The 20345-nt window shown below is 41.4% G+C and overlaps 1 protein-coding gene across 3 annotated transcripts; it reads left to right on the top strand.

Annotated features, from left to right (window-relative positions):
* Positions 1–541: 541 nt before the first annotated feature.
* On the top strand, positions 542–17075 carry nfil3-4 (nuclear factor, interleukin 3 regulated, member 4). 3 transcript variants are annotated; one of them, XM_020498906.2, is made up of 3 exons: positions 542–862; positions 1337–1998; positions 13461–17075. In XM_020498906.2, the coding sequence occupies exon 3, from the start codon at positions 13567–13569 to the stop codon at positions 14404–14406; it is 840 nt and encodes a 279-aa protein (XP_020354495.1). In that variant the 5' UTR covers positions 542–862; positions 1337–1998; positions 13461–13566; the 3' UTR covers positions 14407–17075. The 3 variants fall into 3 exon arrangements, with proteins under 3 accessions (XP_020354495.1, XP_020354496.1, XP_020354497.1); XM_020498907.2 differs by lacking the exons at positions 542–862; positions 1337–1998 and adding an exon at positions 5032–7274; XM_020498908.2 differs by lacking the exons at positions 542–862; positions 1337–1998 and adding an exon at positions 12361–12543 and having other exon boundaries at positions 13461–17073.
* The last annotated feature ends 3270 nt before the right edge of the window (positions 17076–20345 follow it).

The raw sequence follows: 20345 nt of genomic DNA, 5'->3' as shown, positions 1-20345 counted from the left end.
TACCTGAAAGGCAGTCCACCACATTGTTTTCAGCCACCATATGTTATCAGTTCAGTGCAGGTAAATGAAGAGGAAACCACTTCAGACAATGGTGATGCCACCTGGTACCTGTAATATAATGAATCCTGAAATCACTACCATGCACAAGTCTGAGCACCACAACAAGCCCTGCCACTGTCTACAAAATCTCTAAATGTATCCCTACTCCCACTGACAGTTGCTTTTTCACTTCTACAGTAAATGGCATAAAAGGCATACTTGTGGTAAGTGAAACTAGACATTTATTCAGGTGAATGTCTGTGGTTTAACCCTTTCAGTTCTAGGAAATAGAGACTTTGAGTCACCGCGACCACAGAATCGGTCAGGTGGTTGAGCTTCGGCAGTTTGGAACTAAGGAAGACCTATGGATGAGTCACAAGAGAGCGCAAGCAACATGTTCACCACAACTGCACCCTCTTCTCACAGGACAGTCCCCCACTTACTGCCTGGACAATCCTCCACTCACCACATGCCCATTGGCCCATCCATAGATACATGATAAAGTACACAAACACTGGCCCATTTCTGTGGAGAGGAGGCTTGTAAGGTAGGCTACGGCTACGTTGACAATACATAGGGCAGGTCATTTAGATCCTTTCTGGATTGACTTTTTACAACGGTGATCTGGATTTCCCCTTTCAGAACTCCTGAAGAAACTAGGCACAACCATTGATAATGACCATTGTTTCTGTCAACCACACAGACGAGCGCGCTTGCACCGAAATAAACACACAACATGCACAAAAGTTTCACAGCTCAGAGCGAAATATGCGCCTTGTCTCATTATCAGTTCAGCACTTCACATCGTGACAGCGACAAAAAGGTAGGCCTGCTAAAGCTTGTAGCCAAACTATATTTCAAACCTCAACTCCTCTTATACTTCCTAAAAACTCACTAAACAGAATTTATGTCATGGCAAAATGTATAGAATGCAGAAAACACAGGACAAAAGCCCAAAATGCCGTTCAGATTTTTTTTGTAAAAGTTAAATATCTAAATGGTCACTTGCTTACCAAAACTGCATTTAAACATAACCTAGAGCACTGTGTAGTTAATGGTTTTAGTCTTTTCGCATCAGCATCAGAGTATTTTGTTGAAATTCCAGCCTTGGCTACTTTTGTATAAATATTTTGTATAAAGTCTAATATACTTGTTATAACATTTTCTGCAGCCTTTGAATTAGGCTTAGCTTGCAGACCCACTATGCAACACATCACAAGTAATAAATCAGGTGTGAATAATGTCTTCAAAAGCAATTGTACTATAGAGTCTTTACATCCTTTTTGTCCTCTCATAGCCTACTGAGTGACATGTCTACCCCACGGAGTAGCAAAGGGCCCCTGGAGGATATGGGCCAGCCCTCCTCCTCAGTGGAGAGCAGTGGTGGGGAGGAGGAGATGTGGGACCCTGGCCTCCTCTTCCCAGAGGTCCGGCCGTCCCTTCTGGACCACAGACAACTGAGGCTCCGGACCTGCCAGAGCCATCTGTACCCCAGCACGCGCCGCAAAAGAGAGATGACCCCTGCCGATAAGAAGGACGCCAACTACTGGGATAAGCGCCACAAGAACAACGAGTCGGCCAAGCGCTCGCAGGAGAAGAGGAGGGTGAATGACCTGATGCTGGAGGGCCAGCTGCTGGCCCTGAGTGAGGAGAATGCCCGGCTGAGGGCTGAGTTGATCACCCTGCAGTACCACATGGGCCTGGGGAAAGAGGCAGGCCCAGCCACCCTGCGTTCCCATGGCACGGTTCCACTGCACAGCCTGCTTCCCTGTCTGAGTCACTCATCAGTGCCTACCAATCTGTTGATGCCCTGGGGCTCCCTCTGCCTCCCCCATCCAGCCCTGTACCCCAGCCTGCCTCTCTACCTGCCACACTGGAGGAGTATGAGCGGCAGAACCAGGCCCTGGACATACACAGAAGCTTCAGGGGCAGGTTCAACAAATTGACTCAGCTCAGAAGGTACCTCAGTCCAGACAGCTGCTAGCTAACGGAGTGGCTTAGAACAAATCAACCCCAGATTATACATAGGCCTAATCTAATGTATTCAATGTCAGATAATGTCAAATAATACATGGACACTGTATCTATTGAGTGGTTGCTAATCAATTGCAAATCATAGTTTCAAATATTGTTATAAATACCATATGTGTATTAATTACATTTTGAGAGTGAACTGGGAGTTTATTCAAATAATCTCAGACTGTTACATGACGAATATGACATCGGTATTTTTGGTGAATTTGTGGTGATTTTCTATTTAGTTGAATAGGATATAAAAGCTAATATGTGGAAATTATACCTCTTTGCATATCTTAAAAATGAGCAGGTCGGTTTTTATATTTTATATTTAGGACAGCAAATAAGTAGTCTATATTCTGTGGAACACAAGATGGGGCTCCATAGAATGTCCTCTTCTTATTCTGCTGTATATCTAATACAAGTGTTCTTTTTCAAATGACACATCAATACAACTGGTTTAACCACTTTAACAAGGACAGTGAAGATTCAATTATTCAGGGGTAAAAATAGACTGACTGCATTTTCCCCCCAATTAAATGTGACATTTTTAACACCAATGGAATAAAAAATAAAAAAATTCAAAGAGCAGAAAATATTTTTCACATTCTCATATAAACAAGTAGGGTAGTAATGAAAACAGTCAAAGATACATTTTCAATCCCTTTTAATTCAATGGCTCGCTCTGTTCTGTACACAAACACAATTGCTGTATTAGCCTAATGGCAAGAATTAGAAAAACTAACACGACAATCAACCTTCTAAAACACACTCTGCAACTATGGATTTAAAATGTTGAGACCGCTAAAAAACGGAGATGAGCAATATTGGTATGAATTTGACTGTTCAAAAAGCAGTTTTTCTACAGTGTGAAGCTTCGATTAAGGCATCGCTGAAACTAGGTGCTCTTTTTGGTTGGTTGGTGGGTGGTAATCCCCACGCCGTGAATCCCCTTATTGCCAACTATTGCACATTAGTTAGATATACAGTACCATTCAAAAGTTTGAACACGCCTACTCATTCAATGGTTTTTCTTTATTTTTACTATTTTCTACATTGTAGAATAATAGTGAAGACATCAAAACTATGAAACAACACATATGGAATCATGTAGTAACTAAAACATTTAGAAACAATTTGTTAAAGGCCTAGTGCTTTTCTTACTACTGATTAGAACATTGGTGGCCAACCTTTTGCCTTGATGACAGCTTTGCACACTCTTGGCATTCTCTCAACCATCTTCACATGGAATGCTTTTCCAACAGGCTTGAAGGAGTTCTCACATATGCTGAGCACTTGTTGGCTGCTTTTCCTTCCCTCTGCGGTCCAACTCATCCCAAACCATCTCAATTGGGTTGAGGTCGGGTGATTGTGGAGGCCAGGTCATCTGATGCAGCACTCCATCACTCTCCTTCTTGGTCAAATAGCCCTTACACAGCCTGGAGGTGTGTTGGGTCATTGTCCTGTTGAAAAACAAAATGATAGTCCCACAAAGCGCAAACCAGATGGGATGGCGTATTGCTGCAGAATGTTGTGGTAGCCATGCTGGTTAAGTGTGCCTTGAATTCTAAATAAATCACAGACAGTGTCACCAGCAAAGCACCCCCACACCATCACACCTCTTCCTCCATGCTTCACCTTGGGAACCCCACATGCAGATATCATCTATTCTCTTACTCTGCGTCTCACAAAGACACTTTGGTTGGAACCCATAATCTCAAATCTGGACTCATCAGACCGAAGGACAGATTTCCACTGGTCTAATGTCCATAACTCGTGTTTCTTGGCCTAAGCAAGTCTCTTCTTATTATTGGTGTCCTTTAGTAGTGGTTTCTTTGCAGGAATTCGACCATGAAGGCCTGATTCACAGTCTCCTCTGAACAGTTGATGTTTAAATGTCTGTTTCTTGAACTCTGTGAAGCATTTATTTGGGCTGCAATTTCTGAGGCTGGTAACTCTAATGAACTTATCCTCTGCAGCAGAGGTTACTCTGGGTCATCCTTTCCTGTGGTGGTCCTAATGAGAGCCAGTTTCATCATAGTGCCTGATGGTTTTTGTGGCTACACTTGAAGAAACGTTCAAAATTCTAATTTTTCCAGATTGACTCACCTTCATGTCTTAAAGTAATGATGGACTGTCGTTTCTCTTTACTTATTTGAGCTGTTCTTGCCATAATATGGACTTGGTATTTAACCAAATAAGGCTATCTTCTGTACACCACCCCTAACTTGTCACAACACAACTGATTAGCTCAAACACATTAAGAAGGAAATAAATTCCACAAATTAACTTTTAACAAGGCACACCTGTTAATTGAAATTGATTCCAGGTGACTAAATCATGGATCTGGTTGAGAGAATGCTAAGAGTGTGCAAAGCTGTCATTAAGGCTTTGAATTACTTTGAAGAACCTCAAATATAAAATATATTTTGATTTGTTTAACACTTTTTTGGTTACTACATGATTCCATATGTGTTATTTCATAGTTCTGATGTCTTCACTATTATTCTACAATGTAGAAAATAGTTAAAAAATAAAGAAAAACCCTTGAATGAGTAGATTTGTCCAAACGTTTGACTGGTAGGCTAGTTCAATGCATTTTTATCGAAAATTGGGCATTTTACCAATTCAAATACTGATATGCCTTCGAATGGCTGGCTTGTTGCTGGCTGGCTGCAACCTGGTCTCAGAGCATTTCGTATTTTTCTGTAGGTAAATTCCAGACACTCCATTTAGTATATGTTGCGTTTCATATGGTATGTATTAATTTGTGGATGTCAATCACCGACTATTACAATTCATATTATATGTTACGAATATGCAAAACATACAATATGTTACGAATTTGCAAAACTTATGGGTATGTTACGAATTCTAGCTAGGTGGCCAAGTGGCTAACGTTAGCTAGCTGGCCAACGCTAGCTAGGCTAGGGGTAAGGGTTAAGTTTAGGAGTTGGGTTAAAGGGTTAAGGTTAGGGGAAGGTTTAAAGTCAGGTAACCTTTCCTCTAACCTTAACCCTTTTCCTAAACCACGTTTAACACCTTGAAGTATGGTGATTCACAGTATACCCTTCAGTAGCATTAACTGCACATCTAAGATGACACCACCGATGTTCTAAACAGTAGTAAGAAAAGCACTAGGCTTATGATTCATTCACATTTTCACACTTTTGCACATAGACCTCTCAACATTGTAAACTGTGCACCTACAGGTGTTCCAGTACAGACTTGCCAAGATAATAGCAAGTGATTCTAGAACACCAAATTCCTACAGTAGCCTACTCATTGTCAAATAACAAAATACAATACTTCTATACGAGTTATTTATACCAGCCATATGTGAACTCTATTTCATGTGGGTGAGGAGAGCTCACAAGAGGAGAGTGTCATTGCCACGCTGCTGTGGGGTGTGAAACCAATGGTGCTGAATGGTGACAGCATGGACACATCTGTTAACACCAGACTCATTTGAGCACATGTCATTTTTGACTGAGGCCCTTCACACTCATGTGAGAACATCACTCATTCAATATGAGATATGGTTTCCCTATCATCACCTCCTGCCTGCTGCTATGGCAGTAAATAGCTGAATGTATAACTATAAATACAATTAAAACCAAACTAAAGCCATTTAGTGCACAGTAACTACAAAACGAGTATAGCAACAGTTATAGTAAGAAAACGACTACTAGTAATAGTAAGAAAAGAGATGACATTGGAGACCTAACTGGGTAACTAATGAACCCTTGAAGCATGGTCATCACTCAACGGAAAGACAATTCAGAGTTGACCAGATGTCTCCATAGGTCCCGTAATGGTTGATTTCCACTGGCCACATTCTACGGGCTGGTTTCCCAGAACCTAGATTAAACATATTGCTGCACTAAAAAGCATGCCAATTGGATATTCTTTATTGAAAGTGCTTTTTAGTACAGGACTAGGCTTGGCCTGAATCAGGAAAACGCACTATTCTTCATGAGTAAACCCTTACTAGGCATCCAGCAGAAGGCACTGCAGTATAGCACTGTACTGCACAACACGTTATAATCTATGGCAATCCATGAAATAATGTCTACCTGCAGACTGCAGTTACTACAAGGAGCGCCCAGCATGAAACGCCTATTAGCATTGCCTCACTACATGCCACGCCCACTGTCGTTGAGGCTGCTTGTAAGAGTAGGCCTGCCTGTGACCCGCGGATAGAGCCTTCTCAAAAAACTTGAGAACTTGAGAACTTCAAAAGACTTGTTTCCATGATAAGCCACTAGATGGAGTACTGTACAACATGACATGGAATCTCAGTCATGACATGCTTAGTCAATAAAGTATTGTTTGTCAAAATCTTCCAAATCATACAGGTCAACCCTCCTAAAAAATGTATGTCAAATTGCAAGAAGTAATTATGAATTAGTTGTTAACAAACTAGAAAGATCATGACAGTTGTGAACAAATGTAGCCTAACTGTTGACGCTGGATAATTAAAACGTTCGCTGACACAGTAGGACTATGTTATTTCACCATTGCACTGGAATTTCCCAATCTTAGCAGGATTGTACTTGACCTCAGGTTTACAACATAATCCTTTATAATAAAGCTATACAAAGTTTTCACAGGATCCCACTTCCAGTGTTTACCCCAGTAGACAAAGAAATGTCACCCCTAGTATGACAAAGGACAAACATTTTATTAAAAGTTGTGTAAAACTGGTCATATGAGGTAAACTGCCTTATCACAACCAAGAATACAGAGTAATAGGTAAGGGGCTAGAAAGAGAGAAAAGGGAAGGACCTGGTAAGCCAGGTACCAGATCTAATGGCTGACACTTCCAGCCTCCCTCTGCTCAAACACATCTCCCAGACGATGAAAATAAGTAAGCCACGACCACCACATTGAGGGTGACTGAGGAGGATACAGACACACAGAACAGAATGGATGGGCTAGGCTAGGTGGAATGGGGGGTAGACAGACAGACTTAATATGCTAAGAAAGAGAAAAAAAAGGTTGAGTGTGAGGTCACACATTGTGGTGGTCTGTGACGAAGCCACTTTACCGTAGGTGAACTTCAGGTGAGATACAGGGGAAGGATGAGTATACAGTTCTGTAAGTTACTGTCTGCTGCTCACAGAGACACAATGGGCGGGCGGTGGAACATTGACTGATGTCATTGTCACATTGCGTCAGTGTTGTACTTACTGGAATATAATTGCCAGCAGCAGAAGGTAAGGTCCTGTGTTCATTTCATAACATTTACACTCACCTCTGTGGTGGACAGACAATGTCTAAATTAATGTTCCCTATACATATGACATATCGAGCTACAGAGAGTAAGGTAAATGGGTCAAATATGTTCTTTTTCTTACCCATGAACTGGCAGTCAACAGCTTGACTTACCGCTGTCACTCTCAACTTGGAGCAGTAATCAGAGAATAATACTTTCAACACCGAAACATTTGTCTTAACTTACAGTATTCTGGTTTTCAGATGTTTTGGAGGTGTTATAATAGGAAGTCTATTTTGGACGTGGTATCTCAGATCTCAGTATATTTTAAATGAGGTGACTTCCCTATTAAAAAAAAAGATAACACATTTGATCAAACTTTGATACGGGCTATGATCTAGTTCTTGAAACAGATGAACAACTTTCTTTAACTTATTTAGAATACCTTTGTGCAACATACAAAAAGCACTACAATCATGCTACTTTGGGCATTTTTGTTGCTGAAGTGACATCTATGAGGAATGTGAAACGTTCGTCAGCCTGTGTAGGACCTGTAAGACCTTTCCAAATGTACATAGTACAAGTGATTATAGCAAATGACAAAATGTTTTTAAGTGACCAATTATTGTTCTAAATAAAAGAGGGGGAAAAGGTATCGTTGAAAAAAAGAGAGATATCAGCAGATAATATTATCTTCAAGTAAACATTTATTTTGGTATTTTATTTCCTGTTGAAAACAGTACAAACTTTGCAGATGTACAAAGGTTTAGTTAGTCTGGCTCTACATGTAGATGGTAGAACCAGAGAATTAATAAAAATTGAGCTTTTTGCTGTTCTTCTGTCGACGAGAAAATAAAAAAGTGTCAATTAAAATTGTGAGTAAAGTACTTTTACAAAAAAAGTGTTTATAAAACAGTACTTTTCCTATAGACTCTAGACACATACAATGCAAGAAAGTTGCTACAGTACATCCCTAACTAATTTGATATCTTATATTTCAAGGAATGTATGTGTTAACTGAAAAGGCATGCTTGTGGTAAAGGCAATATTCTCTGGAGAATTTAAGAGGTACTGGACATCCATGTTTTGTTATTGCCGCCATGACAGATCGCTGAAAACATTAACAGTAAAAGTCAGGAGGTTAACCAATGGTTTCCTATTAGGTACCAGGGAGAGAGACTCAAGTACTTCACAAAGCAAGGAAGGAAACAACAACAGACCAACTGGTGCTGTGACTTATGCTGTAAAAAAACAGATAGGTGTCAAAAGAAGAAGTTTAAAAGTTCCTTACTAAAAAGCAGTGTCTATAATTAGCGTGTCAATAAGCAGCAGGTGCAGTAACTCACGCAGTGAGGGACTCGTCTCTGGAGAGGACTGTTCAGGAAGCTGAGTAACACTCTGCTGCAGTCCTCTGTTGTCCTACTCCCTACACAGCAGCAGTGCTCTCCACTTGCTAGGCCTCAGCCCTTGACCCCTGACAAATGTCCTCCAACTCACCGTTGGGGCAAGTTTTAGGCCACTCTGCCATCACGACACAGCTCTGCTAAACCTCCAGCAACTCTAGCAACCAGCAACTCTAGAACCTGGCTATAAACATGCAGCACCCCATGAAATACTTTAGCAATATCAATGAGGTTTAAAATGGTTTGGGTATGATTGTACACTCCATAAGCACATTGTTTGCTTCTAGTTATGAATTGATGAAGAAGAGGCATAAATCATTATGGTTTGCAATTTTTCTAGCTTGTTGCACAACAATGTAAAGAGAAGGCACAACAGCATGGGAAACCTTGAGCAGTTTGCCCACAAGCCTTGGACAGAGGTCCATCTACAGTATATTTAGTGCAGGGGATTGGGCAGACTCGGTGCATTTTCAATCTCAAGGTGCATGTACTCTCCACCACAAGGCAGAGCTTTACTCTCCGTCTCTCACCTCAGTCTTTGGGTACATTTTGATGCCCTTCGCTCTGACTGCCACTTCAAAGAGTAAGTATAGCAGCAAAGCACAACAGAGTTGGTCTACTGTAAACTTGAAGAAATCATATTTTTAATCACAAAGTTGTTTTTCCTGGGGTTCTCGTACTTGCAACATGCTCCTTCTCAATAGTGTTAGTAATCATAACATTGCATTTTTGCTTCAGGCTATGCCAAGATGTACACAATGAATCTAATAGAAGGATAGGACAGACAGACTTCTCACAAAGTATTAATAAAAAAGAGAACTTGCAGGACACGATAAGTCGAGGTAACATTATAAGAAGCTATGATAGCTATGATATGTGGCAAAAAGGAAAACACGAAGCAGACTCAACTCTTTAAAAACCTGCTTTATGTAAAATATTGTGTGCTATAGCTTGGAACATGAAAACGTGACTCTGAATGACAATATAAGGCTGTTTGTTTATTTCCAATATTACAACGATTATTCTCATGAAATGTAGTGCGCTTCATGTTTTAATTTGCTTACCATGATACTTCTGAATATCATGACACTGGCAAACCCTCTGACCCATAGAAATGAACAATTCATTGTTATTTTGACCTTTGGGGAATTTTGTAAAAACACACAGATGTAGTTTTTTGCTTTAAAATACAGACCAAATATCAAAAGTGCACAGAGAGAGCCATGTTGTCATCAAACACAGGATATCTTACACATCTAGATAATGATACCTGTGTGATAGCATCTGTAATCATTCTCATTTCATTAGTTATCTTCAGATGATGTACCTGCCAGTATAATTACACCAGTTTAGGATGGACACACTGTATTATGCACAATTGTGATTGTGATCAGACTTTGATAAAACATATGAGTAAGTAGTCTCACCCAAGTGCACAGTCATTTATGGGATGTTTAAAGCATTGGAAATCCTCCCTGGTCTTTGTGGTTGAATCTGTGTTTGAAATGCACTGCTCGATTGAGGGACCTTAACGATAATTGTATGTGTGGGGTACAGAGATGAGGTAGACATTAAAAAAATCATGTTAAACACTATTATTGCACACAGTGAGTCCATTCAACTTATTTTGTGACTTGTTAAGCAAATTTTTACTCCTGAACTTATTTTGGTTTGCCGTAACAAAAGAGTTGAATAGTTATTGACTCAAGACTTTTCAGCTTTTCATTATCAATTCAATTGTAACAACTTCTAAAAACATGATTCCTCTTTGACATTATGGGGTATTGTGTGTAGGCCAGTGACAGTTTTAAATTCATTTAGAAAAAGTCAAGGTGTGTGTCTACTTTCTGAAGGCAGTGTATGTGTGTGTGTTGGAGTGTCCGTGTAGTATGTGTGAGTAACATCCAGTGAGTGTGCATACAGCCAGCGCAAGAGAGTTAGTGCAAAAAGAAGGGGATCAATGCAAATAGTCCAGGTTGCCATTTGATTAACTGTTCAGCAGTCGTAAGGCTTGCAGGTAGAAGCTGTTCAGGATCCCTTTGGTCCCAGACTTGGAGTCTTTGATGATTTTAGGGCCCTGACACTAACTTGTATAGAGGTCCTGGATGGCAGGAAGCTTGGCCCCAGTGATGTACTGGGCCGTACACACTACCTTCTGTAGTGCCTTGCGGTCAGATGCCAAGCAGTTATCATACCAAGCGGTGATGCAGCCAGTCAAGATGCTCTCAATGGTGCAGCTGTAGAACTTGAGGATCTGAGAGGCCAATGCTAAATCTTTTCAGCCTCCTGAGGGGACTCTGTCAGTGTGTTTGGACCATGATAGGTCCTCAGTGCTGTGGACACAGAGGAACTCTCGACCCGATCCACTACAGCCCTGTCGATGTGAATGTGGGCGTGCTCCCCATCTGTTTCCTGTAGTCTACGATCAGCTCCTTTGTCTTGTTGACATTGAGGGAGAGGTTGTTGTACTGGCACCACCATGTCAGATCTCTGACTTCCTCCCTGTAGGTTGTCTCATTGCCGTCGGTGATCAGGACTATCACCGGTGTGTTGTCGGCAAACTTAATGAAGGTGTTGGAGTGGTGGGTGAATAGGGAGTACAGGAAGGGACTAAACATGCACCCCTGAAGGGCCCCCGTGTTGAGAGTTAGCGTGGTGGATGTGTTGTTGCCTACCCTCACTACCTGTGGACCCCGTCAGAATATCCATGATAGCGTTGCAGAGGAAGGTGTTTAATCCCAGCGTCCTCAAATCAAATTAAATGTCATTTGTCACGTGCGCCGAATACAACTGCTGTAGACTTTACCGGGTCCTTAGATTAGTCCTGAGCTTGGAGGGCACGATGGTGTTGAACGCTGAGCTGCAGTGAATGAATAGCATTCTCACATACTGTAGGTGTTCCTTTTGTCCAGGTGGGAAAGGGCAGTGAGGAGTGCAACCGAGATTGCGTCATCTGTGGATCTGTAGAGCAAATCTCTAGTGGATTTTTGTCTATGTCACACATGCACTTATCTCAATAGCAACACACCACTACAGGACCTCAGCTTGTCCCTGCATACCCTGTCTATAACTACTTCAGCCTATAGAGCAACATTCATCTGGTCTCCTTCGGAGGATTCTAGTAGTTATTATGTTGCTCTGGTGGTTATGCTGCTGGCATCACGGGGCTGTCAGCTGGTACAGAATGGTCTCAGCGCTCTCTGCTGTAGGGAAACATGGTGGCCAAACAACATCAATCAGCAGCCAACATTGAAATCCAAACCAATCAATCAAACTATTGAGCTGCATAACACTGCCATTCAGACAGATCAGAGTTCACATTGGGACATGGTGCGCTCATTAATAAGCATGTAATGGTTCAGGAGCAGCTTTACACTGGCTAAAAAGATGAACATGCATAACAGCTCGATAACATGTAACTGTAGGAATTCGGTTTCAGATGTTCCCAGATTGATTAAGAATATCTCGGTCTGATGTTTCTGCATATGTGTGTGAGAGAGTGCGTCTGTATATTCACTTCACACACTACACACACAGGCCGCGTAGTCTCATAGCTGTGGTTAAGCAAATCTAACATAGCCTTTTTCCTCCTGCACAGCTTCCCACCAAACCCACTCACCCACCCACTCACCCTCCCCTGCAATGAAACAGATGAGCAGGGCTCCATTGTAGTGCTTTTTCATCTGAGGGTTTCTATGTTCCTGTTTGTACGTATTGTCCTCTGGCTAGGGCACATGACGTCTCACTCCTAACTGACCCCCCTCTAATCTGCATGTAAGGGGCGAGGGACAGAAAATGAAAGGGAGGTAGAAGAGATGGAGCAAGCGGTGGGCACATTGCAGACAATCCGTAGCTGGGGGTGGACAAGTGAGTGCACCATCAAAAAAATATGACTGTGAGAGTGTGTGTGTATGTGGGAGAGAGAAAAAGAGAGAGAGAGAGAGAGAGAGCGAGAGCGAGAGCAGCATTGTGAAAACAAAACCTTGCTTGTTTCTAAAACGAGCCTGCTCTGCACCGAGCAGATTGCGTGTGTTTGTAACTCTCAATCACTTGACTTGTCCGCTCTATCAGCCAACATTATTCATGCCACGAATCAATGTCACAAATGACATGTGGCTCATATGTTAACTTTGCAAATCATTAAAAGTCCACAAAAACAGCTATTTTCTCAACTATGTGTATTCAGTGTCTAAGCTAGGAGAAGAATATGAGTTGATTAGTCAAGTTGAAAGAAGAGGCAGGTCCAGAGAAGTTCCTGTGTCAAATCTAGAAATTGTTTGTGTGAATGACATAAGAGCTGGTAGAGCCGAGACCAGCCACATAATACCGTATCATACCAACTGTCCAACATTTTAACTTGAAGGTCATGCTCCCTCATGTCCATCTTACATACTATATTAATCACCAATTCAACTTACTTGAACACTCCGGAAGTCTTTCAGACAAAGATTATTTTAGTCACACTAGAGGGGCTGGTTACACCTCAGACAACTCCTCCTCTCTGCCTTTCCACCACTGTTTGATTCAGCTTGTCTAGACGTGGAGGTGTCTGGTCTCAAAGACAGACTGAGGGCTGGGCAGTGGGCTGACAGTGGGATCGGAGTGGGCTTTGTGGCTCTATAACAGCATTTCATTCAAAGCTGTCAACGGTCAAACACAGAAATCAATAAATGTTCTGATCTGTGACCCAGGCACTTAAACATACTGTACAGCAGAAATGTGGAAATGTATAGCCTATACATACAATTTGACAAATACTTTACTAATTAACCTGCCCTTCACAGGTGACATCCTAGAAAACCAACCTGAAAGAAGTGCATGAGAAGTTACTTATCTTCCTTTTACTGCCCAACAAAGAAACAGCCATCCTACATTCTATACTGAGACCAGATGGAACCCATGTCGCTATCTCCAAACGGGAGCATCGAGGAAGTGGAGGACGGTCACATAGCCTACCTAGATGGGGAGCTGGCACCCAAGGGCCTGCGGCGCAAGAGAGAGTTTATCCCAAATGAGAAGAAGGACGCCACCTACTGGGAGAAGCGTCGCAAGAACAACGAGGCGGCCAAGCGGTCGCGGGAGAAGAGGAGGGTGAACGATTATGTGCTGGAGAGCCGCCTGGTGGCCATGAGTGAAGAGAACGCCCGGTTGAACACAGAACTGCTGGCCCTCAAACTCCACTTTGGCCTGGTGAGCCCTGCGGCCTACGCTGCCCACCAGAACAGCCTGCTACGGCTCCGCCATGCGAACACCTATAGCCCCCAGTCTCCGCCACCCAGCAGCTCAACCCAGTCCCTGGACAGGGATGTCTACTGGGGCAGGAGTCCCAGCTACAGAGACCCTTCCACCCTGCCCACTTACCACCACCGACCCTCCGTCCTGACTGGGCAACCTGCCCCTGCCCTGATCCATCCACATGCTCTACCAACCAGAAGGGGCTATCCATACATCTTAGACATGCCCAGTGTCCTCCACCCTGCAAACTCATCCTCCATTCTCCTGCCCCCGCTTCTCCCCCCTGCCCTATCGTCGTGGCCGGGGGTTCCCCTGCTGAGGCCCACCCCTAAGAGAAGGTGTTCAGATGAGGAGGGGGAACAGCAGGTCCCAGCAGCCTCCTCCAGCGGTGCATTACCACACAAGCTGAGGCTGAAGACCCCCAGAGCTTCTACTGTCCTTAGGGATGTCAGAGATAGGGCCTCCCCCCCACTCCCGCTTTATGTATCTGACTGACCACACTCCACAGGGCAGACCAACCACAGCGCTGGAACATTGACACCAAAGTTATAGCAAAGACGTTATGTACAACTTAAAACAGACATTTGTTTGATTTTTTTTATTATTGTTTTTGCTTCTCTGCCATGCTTCTTTAGTGTCCAAGTTAACGGGATAAAATCTATTATAGCATACTTTACTGTACATTCTGCTTAATTAGCCGGACTTTAAGTGTTTTATAGCACTGAGAGACTCCAGTTCACTTACAGTATGTATGTAAAACTCAATATGGGCAGCCAATATAATAATTTTATTTTAACTTTTTGGAATGGATGGAATTTATCTTTTCAAATTAATAAATTCCTCTTATTGTTCACTCTTTACTGATTAGCACACAAACAGTGTATGTGTGTGTGTGTGTGTGTGCTGCAATGTGTAGGCTACCGCGTGGGTAATGTTTATGTTATGTTGGCTACCTGGTAGAGCAAGCACTGAGGTCTTGAAGTTGAGATGAGGGGAACGACATGAAAGGAGATTAATTTCAACATAACTTGAGACATATTCTGTGTATAATATAGGTGTGAGAACTTAGTGGTTAGTTACTTGTCCCTGCTATAACCACCATAAATGCACTTAACGGAATCGGGTATCTATGGTGCAAATGACGAACAGTCACGGACCAATTTATTTGTCTCGGGCCAACTTATTTGTATTTTAAGACCATCGAAATCAACCTTATAAATCTTCTTATGTAGTTGTTTTTGTCCCAATTTATTTTCAGTCAAAAGCTCCCGTTAGCAACAGATGAGAACAAAGGTCCAATCAGTGTGGCCTAACCTCATTTAAATACAACCACTGTGTACAGAGATGGGGTAGTCATTTAAATACAACCACTGTGTACAGAGATGGGGTAGTCATTTAAAAATCATGTTCAACACTAATCTTGCAAATAGAGTGCATTTCAGTAACGGCATCTTCATCGCTCACCTTCTGTTTTTGTATTGACATGAACTCTGAGTCACTGACTGACTTGTTGAATCTTCACCTTTGTGAAATGACAAAGAAACTTCCTCTCTAGCCCGCTGAGCAACTCTTGTGGGGAAGCTTACTCCCTGGTCGAACAGGGTGACAGCTCACCGTCTCACAGAACCCAAAACCTCTTCCACACGTCTACATTTACTACGATCGTGAGCCGACACTGGCAAAAAAAACAGTCAAGCTATCCGTTCATCAGTTTCCGCGAATTCACAACACTTTACGGTATCACGTGTTTTCAGGTAGCGCAACTGAGTTGGAGGCAGAGTATGTGAGCGGAGCGGAGCTGGAGAAGAGCGAGGAGCAGAGCGTGCCCAAAATTGACTGGAGCATGGAGGAGATTCCCAAAGGCTGAAGTTTCGCCTTCTCGCTCAGCTCCAGTAGGGCCCCAGTAGGGCTCCAGTAGGGCCCCAGTAGCGCTCACTTCACGAGCTCAGGGCATGCCTCCTCCAGCATGCATTTGTAGTCTATTTATGTGCTGCTAATAGCCCCTTGCTTTAGCTACTGTCATGGAGTTCACTAAATGTTTTCATAAAGAAACGGATGAAACACACAGGTGCTGAATCAAGGTGGCTTACAAAGATGAGGACCAAGAGTAAGAGAGGGAGTGTGGTGATGTAGTGTCCACAACTAAATAATTATTGTGGAATCTGAAAAGACACTCATCCCCAAAATATGATGGTGTACTTTCTACCTGCACGTGTTAAAATAAAGGAAAGAGTTGCACTGATTAGGGTTTGGGAAACGGAGCTGGGGAGAGGCCCAGAAAATTCCAAATTGGACAAATGCTATACTCGAAGCAAGACAACTGTCCATCTGCAACAAGGTGCAAGAGATGCAATATAAGATTATGCAAAGGGTTCATAGGACTCCCATTATATCGAATTAAATGAACGCAGAATTATCTGATACTTGTAAGTGTAGCGAATAAGGCACTCATGGCCAGCTCTTTTAGACTTTCTGGAAAAATGTAAAAATGGAGCTTGTTCACATGGCATATAAGAATGAACCCATAGCTATTTATACTGGATGTCATTGGGAACAGGTCCTCACTTACCTTAGCACAGCTCAATCATATTTAAAACATGACTGTGTGGTCTGCAAATGCATTTTCCTTCATTGGATAAAATACCAGCCACCAACAATAAATCAGTGGTATTTTGTGATTTTTAAAGTGTCACCTCTGGAGAAAATGTGTATTATATTTAGGAACAAGATTTCTATCCAATATGGGTAACCTTTTTGTACACTTATCCCGCTAATCTTTCAGATACCCTAAGAAGTGTCAATATAAAAATGTGTGAATTTATGGGTCAACTGGAACCTGGTTGCTTTCTTGTAGAAAATAAATATATTGTTGTATAGTCCTCTATACTCTGTTAGGGGTATACTACACATTATAGCCAGACATTTGGCAACAGTGTTAAGGAAAATAAACAATTATGTTCATTAAATTAATGAGAAAAAATGTCATGAAACACTTAGAGCAGAGAACTGAAAGGAAATGTATAATTCATAGTTTTTGTTGGTTGTTATAAGTTACCATATTTCATTTTGGAATTGAAATAGATATCTACAATTTGATTATGATGTTGACCTGAAACAAAGAAAATTATATAACATTTATTTTTAAGATAGTGGCAAGAAAAAGTATGTGAACCCTTTGGAATTACCAGGATTTCTGCATAAATTGATCATACAATTTGATCTGATCTTCATCTAAGTCACAACAATAGACAAACAGTCTGCTTAAACTAATAACAAACAATTATACATTTTCATGTCTTTATTGAACACATTGTAAACATTCACAGTGCAGGGTGGGAAAAGTATGTGAACCCTTGGATTTAATAACTGGTTGACCCTCCTTTGCCAGCAACAACCTCAACTAAATGCTTTCTGTAGTTGCGAATCAGACCTGCACAACGGTCAGCAGGAATTGTGGACCATTCGTCATTACAAAACTTTTAGTTTAGCAATATTCTTGGGATGTCTGGTGTCAACTGCTCGAGGTCATACCACACCATCTCAAATCGGGTTGAGGTCAGGAACTGTTGGGATGAGGTTTTGATGTTTTTCTCCACACATAGTGTTGTGTGTTCCTTCCAAACAACTCAACTGTAGTTTCATCTGTCCACAGAATATTTTGCCAGTAGCGCTGTTGAACATCCGGGTGCACTTTTGCAAACTTCAGACGTGCAGCAATGTTTTTTTGGACAGCAGTGGCTTCTTCCGTGGTGTCCTCCTATGAACACCATTCTTGTTTAGTGTTGTACATATCGTAGACTCATCAACAGAGATGTTAGCATGTTCTAGAGATTTCTGTAAGTCTTTAGCTGACATAGGATTCTTCTTAACCTCGTTGAGCATTCTGCACTGTGCTCTTGCAGTCTACTTTGCAGGACAGACACTCCTATGGCGAAAAGCAACAGTGCTGATCTTTCTCCATTTATAGACAATTTGTCTTACCGTGGACTGATGACCATCAAGGCTTTTAGAGATACTTTTGTAACCCTTTCCAGCTTTATGCATGTCAACAATTCTTAATCTTGGGTCTTCTGAGATCTCTTTTGTTTGAGGCATGGTTCACATCAGGCAATGCTTCTTGTGAATAGGCAATTGATTGGACTCCAGGTTAGCTGACTCCTGACTCCAATTAGCTTTTGGAGAAGTCATTAGCCTAGGGGTTCACATACCTTTTCCAACCTACACTGTGAATGTTCAAATGATGTATTCAATATAGACAAGAAAAATAAACTAATAACACACACATTATTGTAAGCAGACTGTGTTTGTCTATTGTTGTGATTTAGATGATCAGATCAAATTGTATGACCAATTTATGCAGAAATCCAGGTAATTCCAAAGGATTTTCTTGTCACTATATATCCCCCTGAAAAATATCACTTTCAAAAAGCAAGCCGAGAACTACCCCTCCATTTTTTTTAAACAGTACTTTATTTCTTGGTCGAGATGAGGTTTGTGCATTAGACCTAATACATTATCACAGTATATTGTCTATATACCTGGCCTGTCGATACTGTTCTTCTCAGATTATATTATATTATATTTAAAAACTCGAGCTTTGATAACAAAATAGATCAGTTGGTGTAGCACTTGCGATGCATAGCTGAGCCTAAATTGAAATAATTTGCAAATAATTCGCTTTTTTATTTTACTGGACTGATGGTAAGTACCTGCGTCTGATGGTCATGGTGCTTTCAAGACAACTGGGAACTCTGAAAAAATGAGGTCAAATCATGACGTCAGTGAATTTCAACTCGGAAAGTAGGCGCTCTAAAAACATACCCGAGTTTCCGAGTTGGATTAGAGTTCAAAGCGATTTTCCCTGACGGATCTCGTTTCTTTCGAATTCCCAGTTGTGTTGAACGCACTGAAGTCAGTGATTTCCAAATTCGCAGTTCCCAGTTGTTTTGAACACGGCATTAGTCTCAGTGGAGGGAGGGAAGAGAGCAGCAGAGGGTCCGCATCTCATGATACTTCCTCCCTCCTTCAGGTGAGACTGACCAGAGAAAGGGGACACAGTCTTCCACCTGATGGCGAAAGTCGACTCGCACTGCAGGCACAAATTCATGTTGTTCCTATGACGAGAGAAAGTGTAATACTCCTCGATATTAAAATATACACAAGTTGTTAATAATAATAAAAACACAGGGCTGTCGATACACTCGGCTACTCATTCATTGCAGCTGCAGCGCGAGTAGAAGTAGAGAGAAGCGCGTGTTATGTTTTGTAAGTGTTTAACAACAACACTGTTGAACAAACGTAGATATTAACTCATTCATAAAAACAGCATCTCTTTGTTGTATTCTTTGACAGTCACTCGCTGGTAATGGTTTTAAAAGTTATGAAATCTCACAGGCTAGTATCAAACTTAGTTGTGGCCAGGGTCATGGTAGCTGTTCTATGTAGGCACGGGCAACAAAATTATACATCATATTTTTGAGTAGATATTTTCGCCTGTTTTTATGAGTAGATAAGCTGGAGTAAGCGGTTTGGATGTGGTCAAATAAATTGAGTGAAGATGATATAAATACAAATATTATATTAAGTTGATTGAAGTCAAACAGATTTATGAAAGTGTTATTTTAACTGAATGATTAATCATATGATATATTAATTTAGACCAACTTATATTGGTTCACATTTTTACTTTGGTTTTACTCGATCAGATCACCTAAGAGAAAAGGTATCAGGACACCAGGAATCCTTGAAAAGCGTTTATTTAAACATCAACGGTTTGCAAAACAGTTCTTATTTAACAGTACAAAAGCCGTTCAGAAACAGCAGCTATGATTCTCAAATTATTAGTTGACAAATTATTTCAATCAATAATTGCAATCAACATTTCAGGTCAGTACTGATTGCTGTAGGTAGGCAAAACCGTAGCATTTGGAACTAGAACACTAGCAATAATAGGATCTTTGATGGCAGAACCATCAAATTAGAAGAGATAGAATGTAACTCCACAGACTTCATAAGGACCAAAATATTCTCATAGTAACCATGGTGAACTACAAACATGGGGGCGCATGGAGGCTCAAATAGCTCGTGTTTGCACTGTGAGGTATTTCTCAAAATAAAATGTTGCCTACAGGGCGAAAATAATGAAAGAAAAAGAGATGACAACCCCAAATAATCATGTAATCTTAACACGTTTACTAGTTTCTTCCTATAACATTTCTCTATTCACAAACGCTGCCGATCGATGCCACCTATATTACTTTTGTAATATTTTTTTTAAACCATAAATGATCTAGTTTGGAGGCTTTTTTCAAAGTTCCCATAAAAGTTCCCAGTAGAAATCAGTTAAAAATAAACTACAATGCTTTGCAGGTAGATTTTAGTGATGCAGGTAGAATTGTGACATTATAAGAACCATATCATCTAGACCAAAGGTG

Source organism: Oncorhynchus kisutch, linkage group LG13 (assembly GCF_002021735.2).
Source record: "Oncorhynchus kisutch isolate 150728-3 linkage group LG13, Okis_V2, whole genome shotgun sequence".
In the NCBI taxonomy this organism is placed as follows: domain Eukaryota; kingdom Metazoa; phylum Chordata; class Actinopteri; order Salmoniformes; family Salmonidae; genus Oncorhynchus; species Oncorhynchus kisutch.
Note: the sequence above shows the minus strand (reverse complement) of the source record. Positions and strands in the feature narration are given on the sequence as shown.

Bases quoted from the DNA above. Each gene is read 5' to 3' on its own strand.
- nfil3-4 (XM_020498906.2), top strand. From the start codon at position 13,567: ATGGAACCCATGTCGCTATCTCCAAACGGGAGCATCGAGGAAGTGGAG.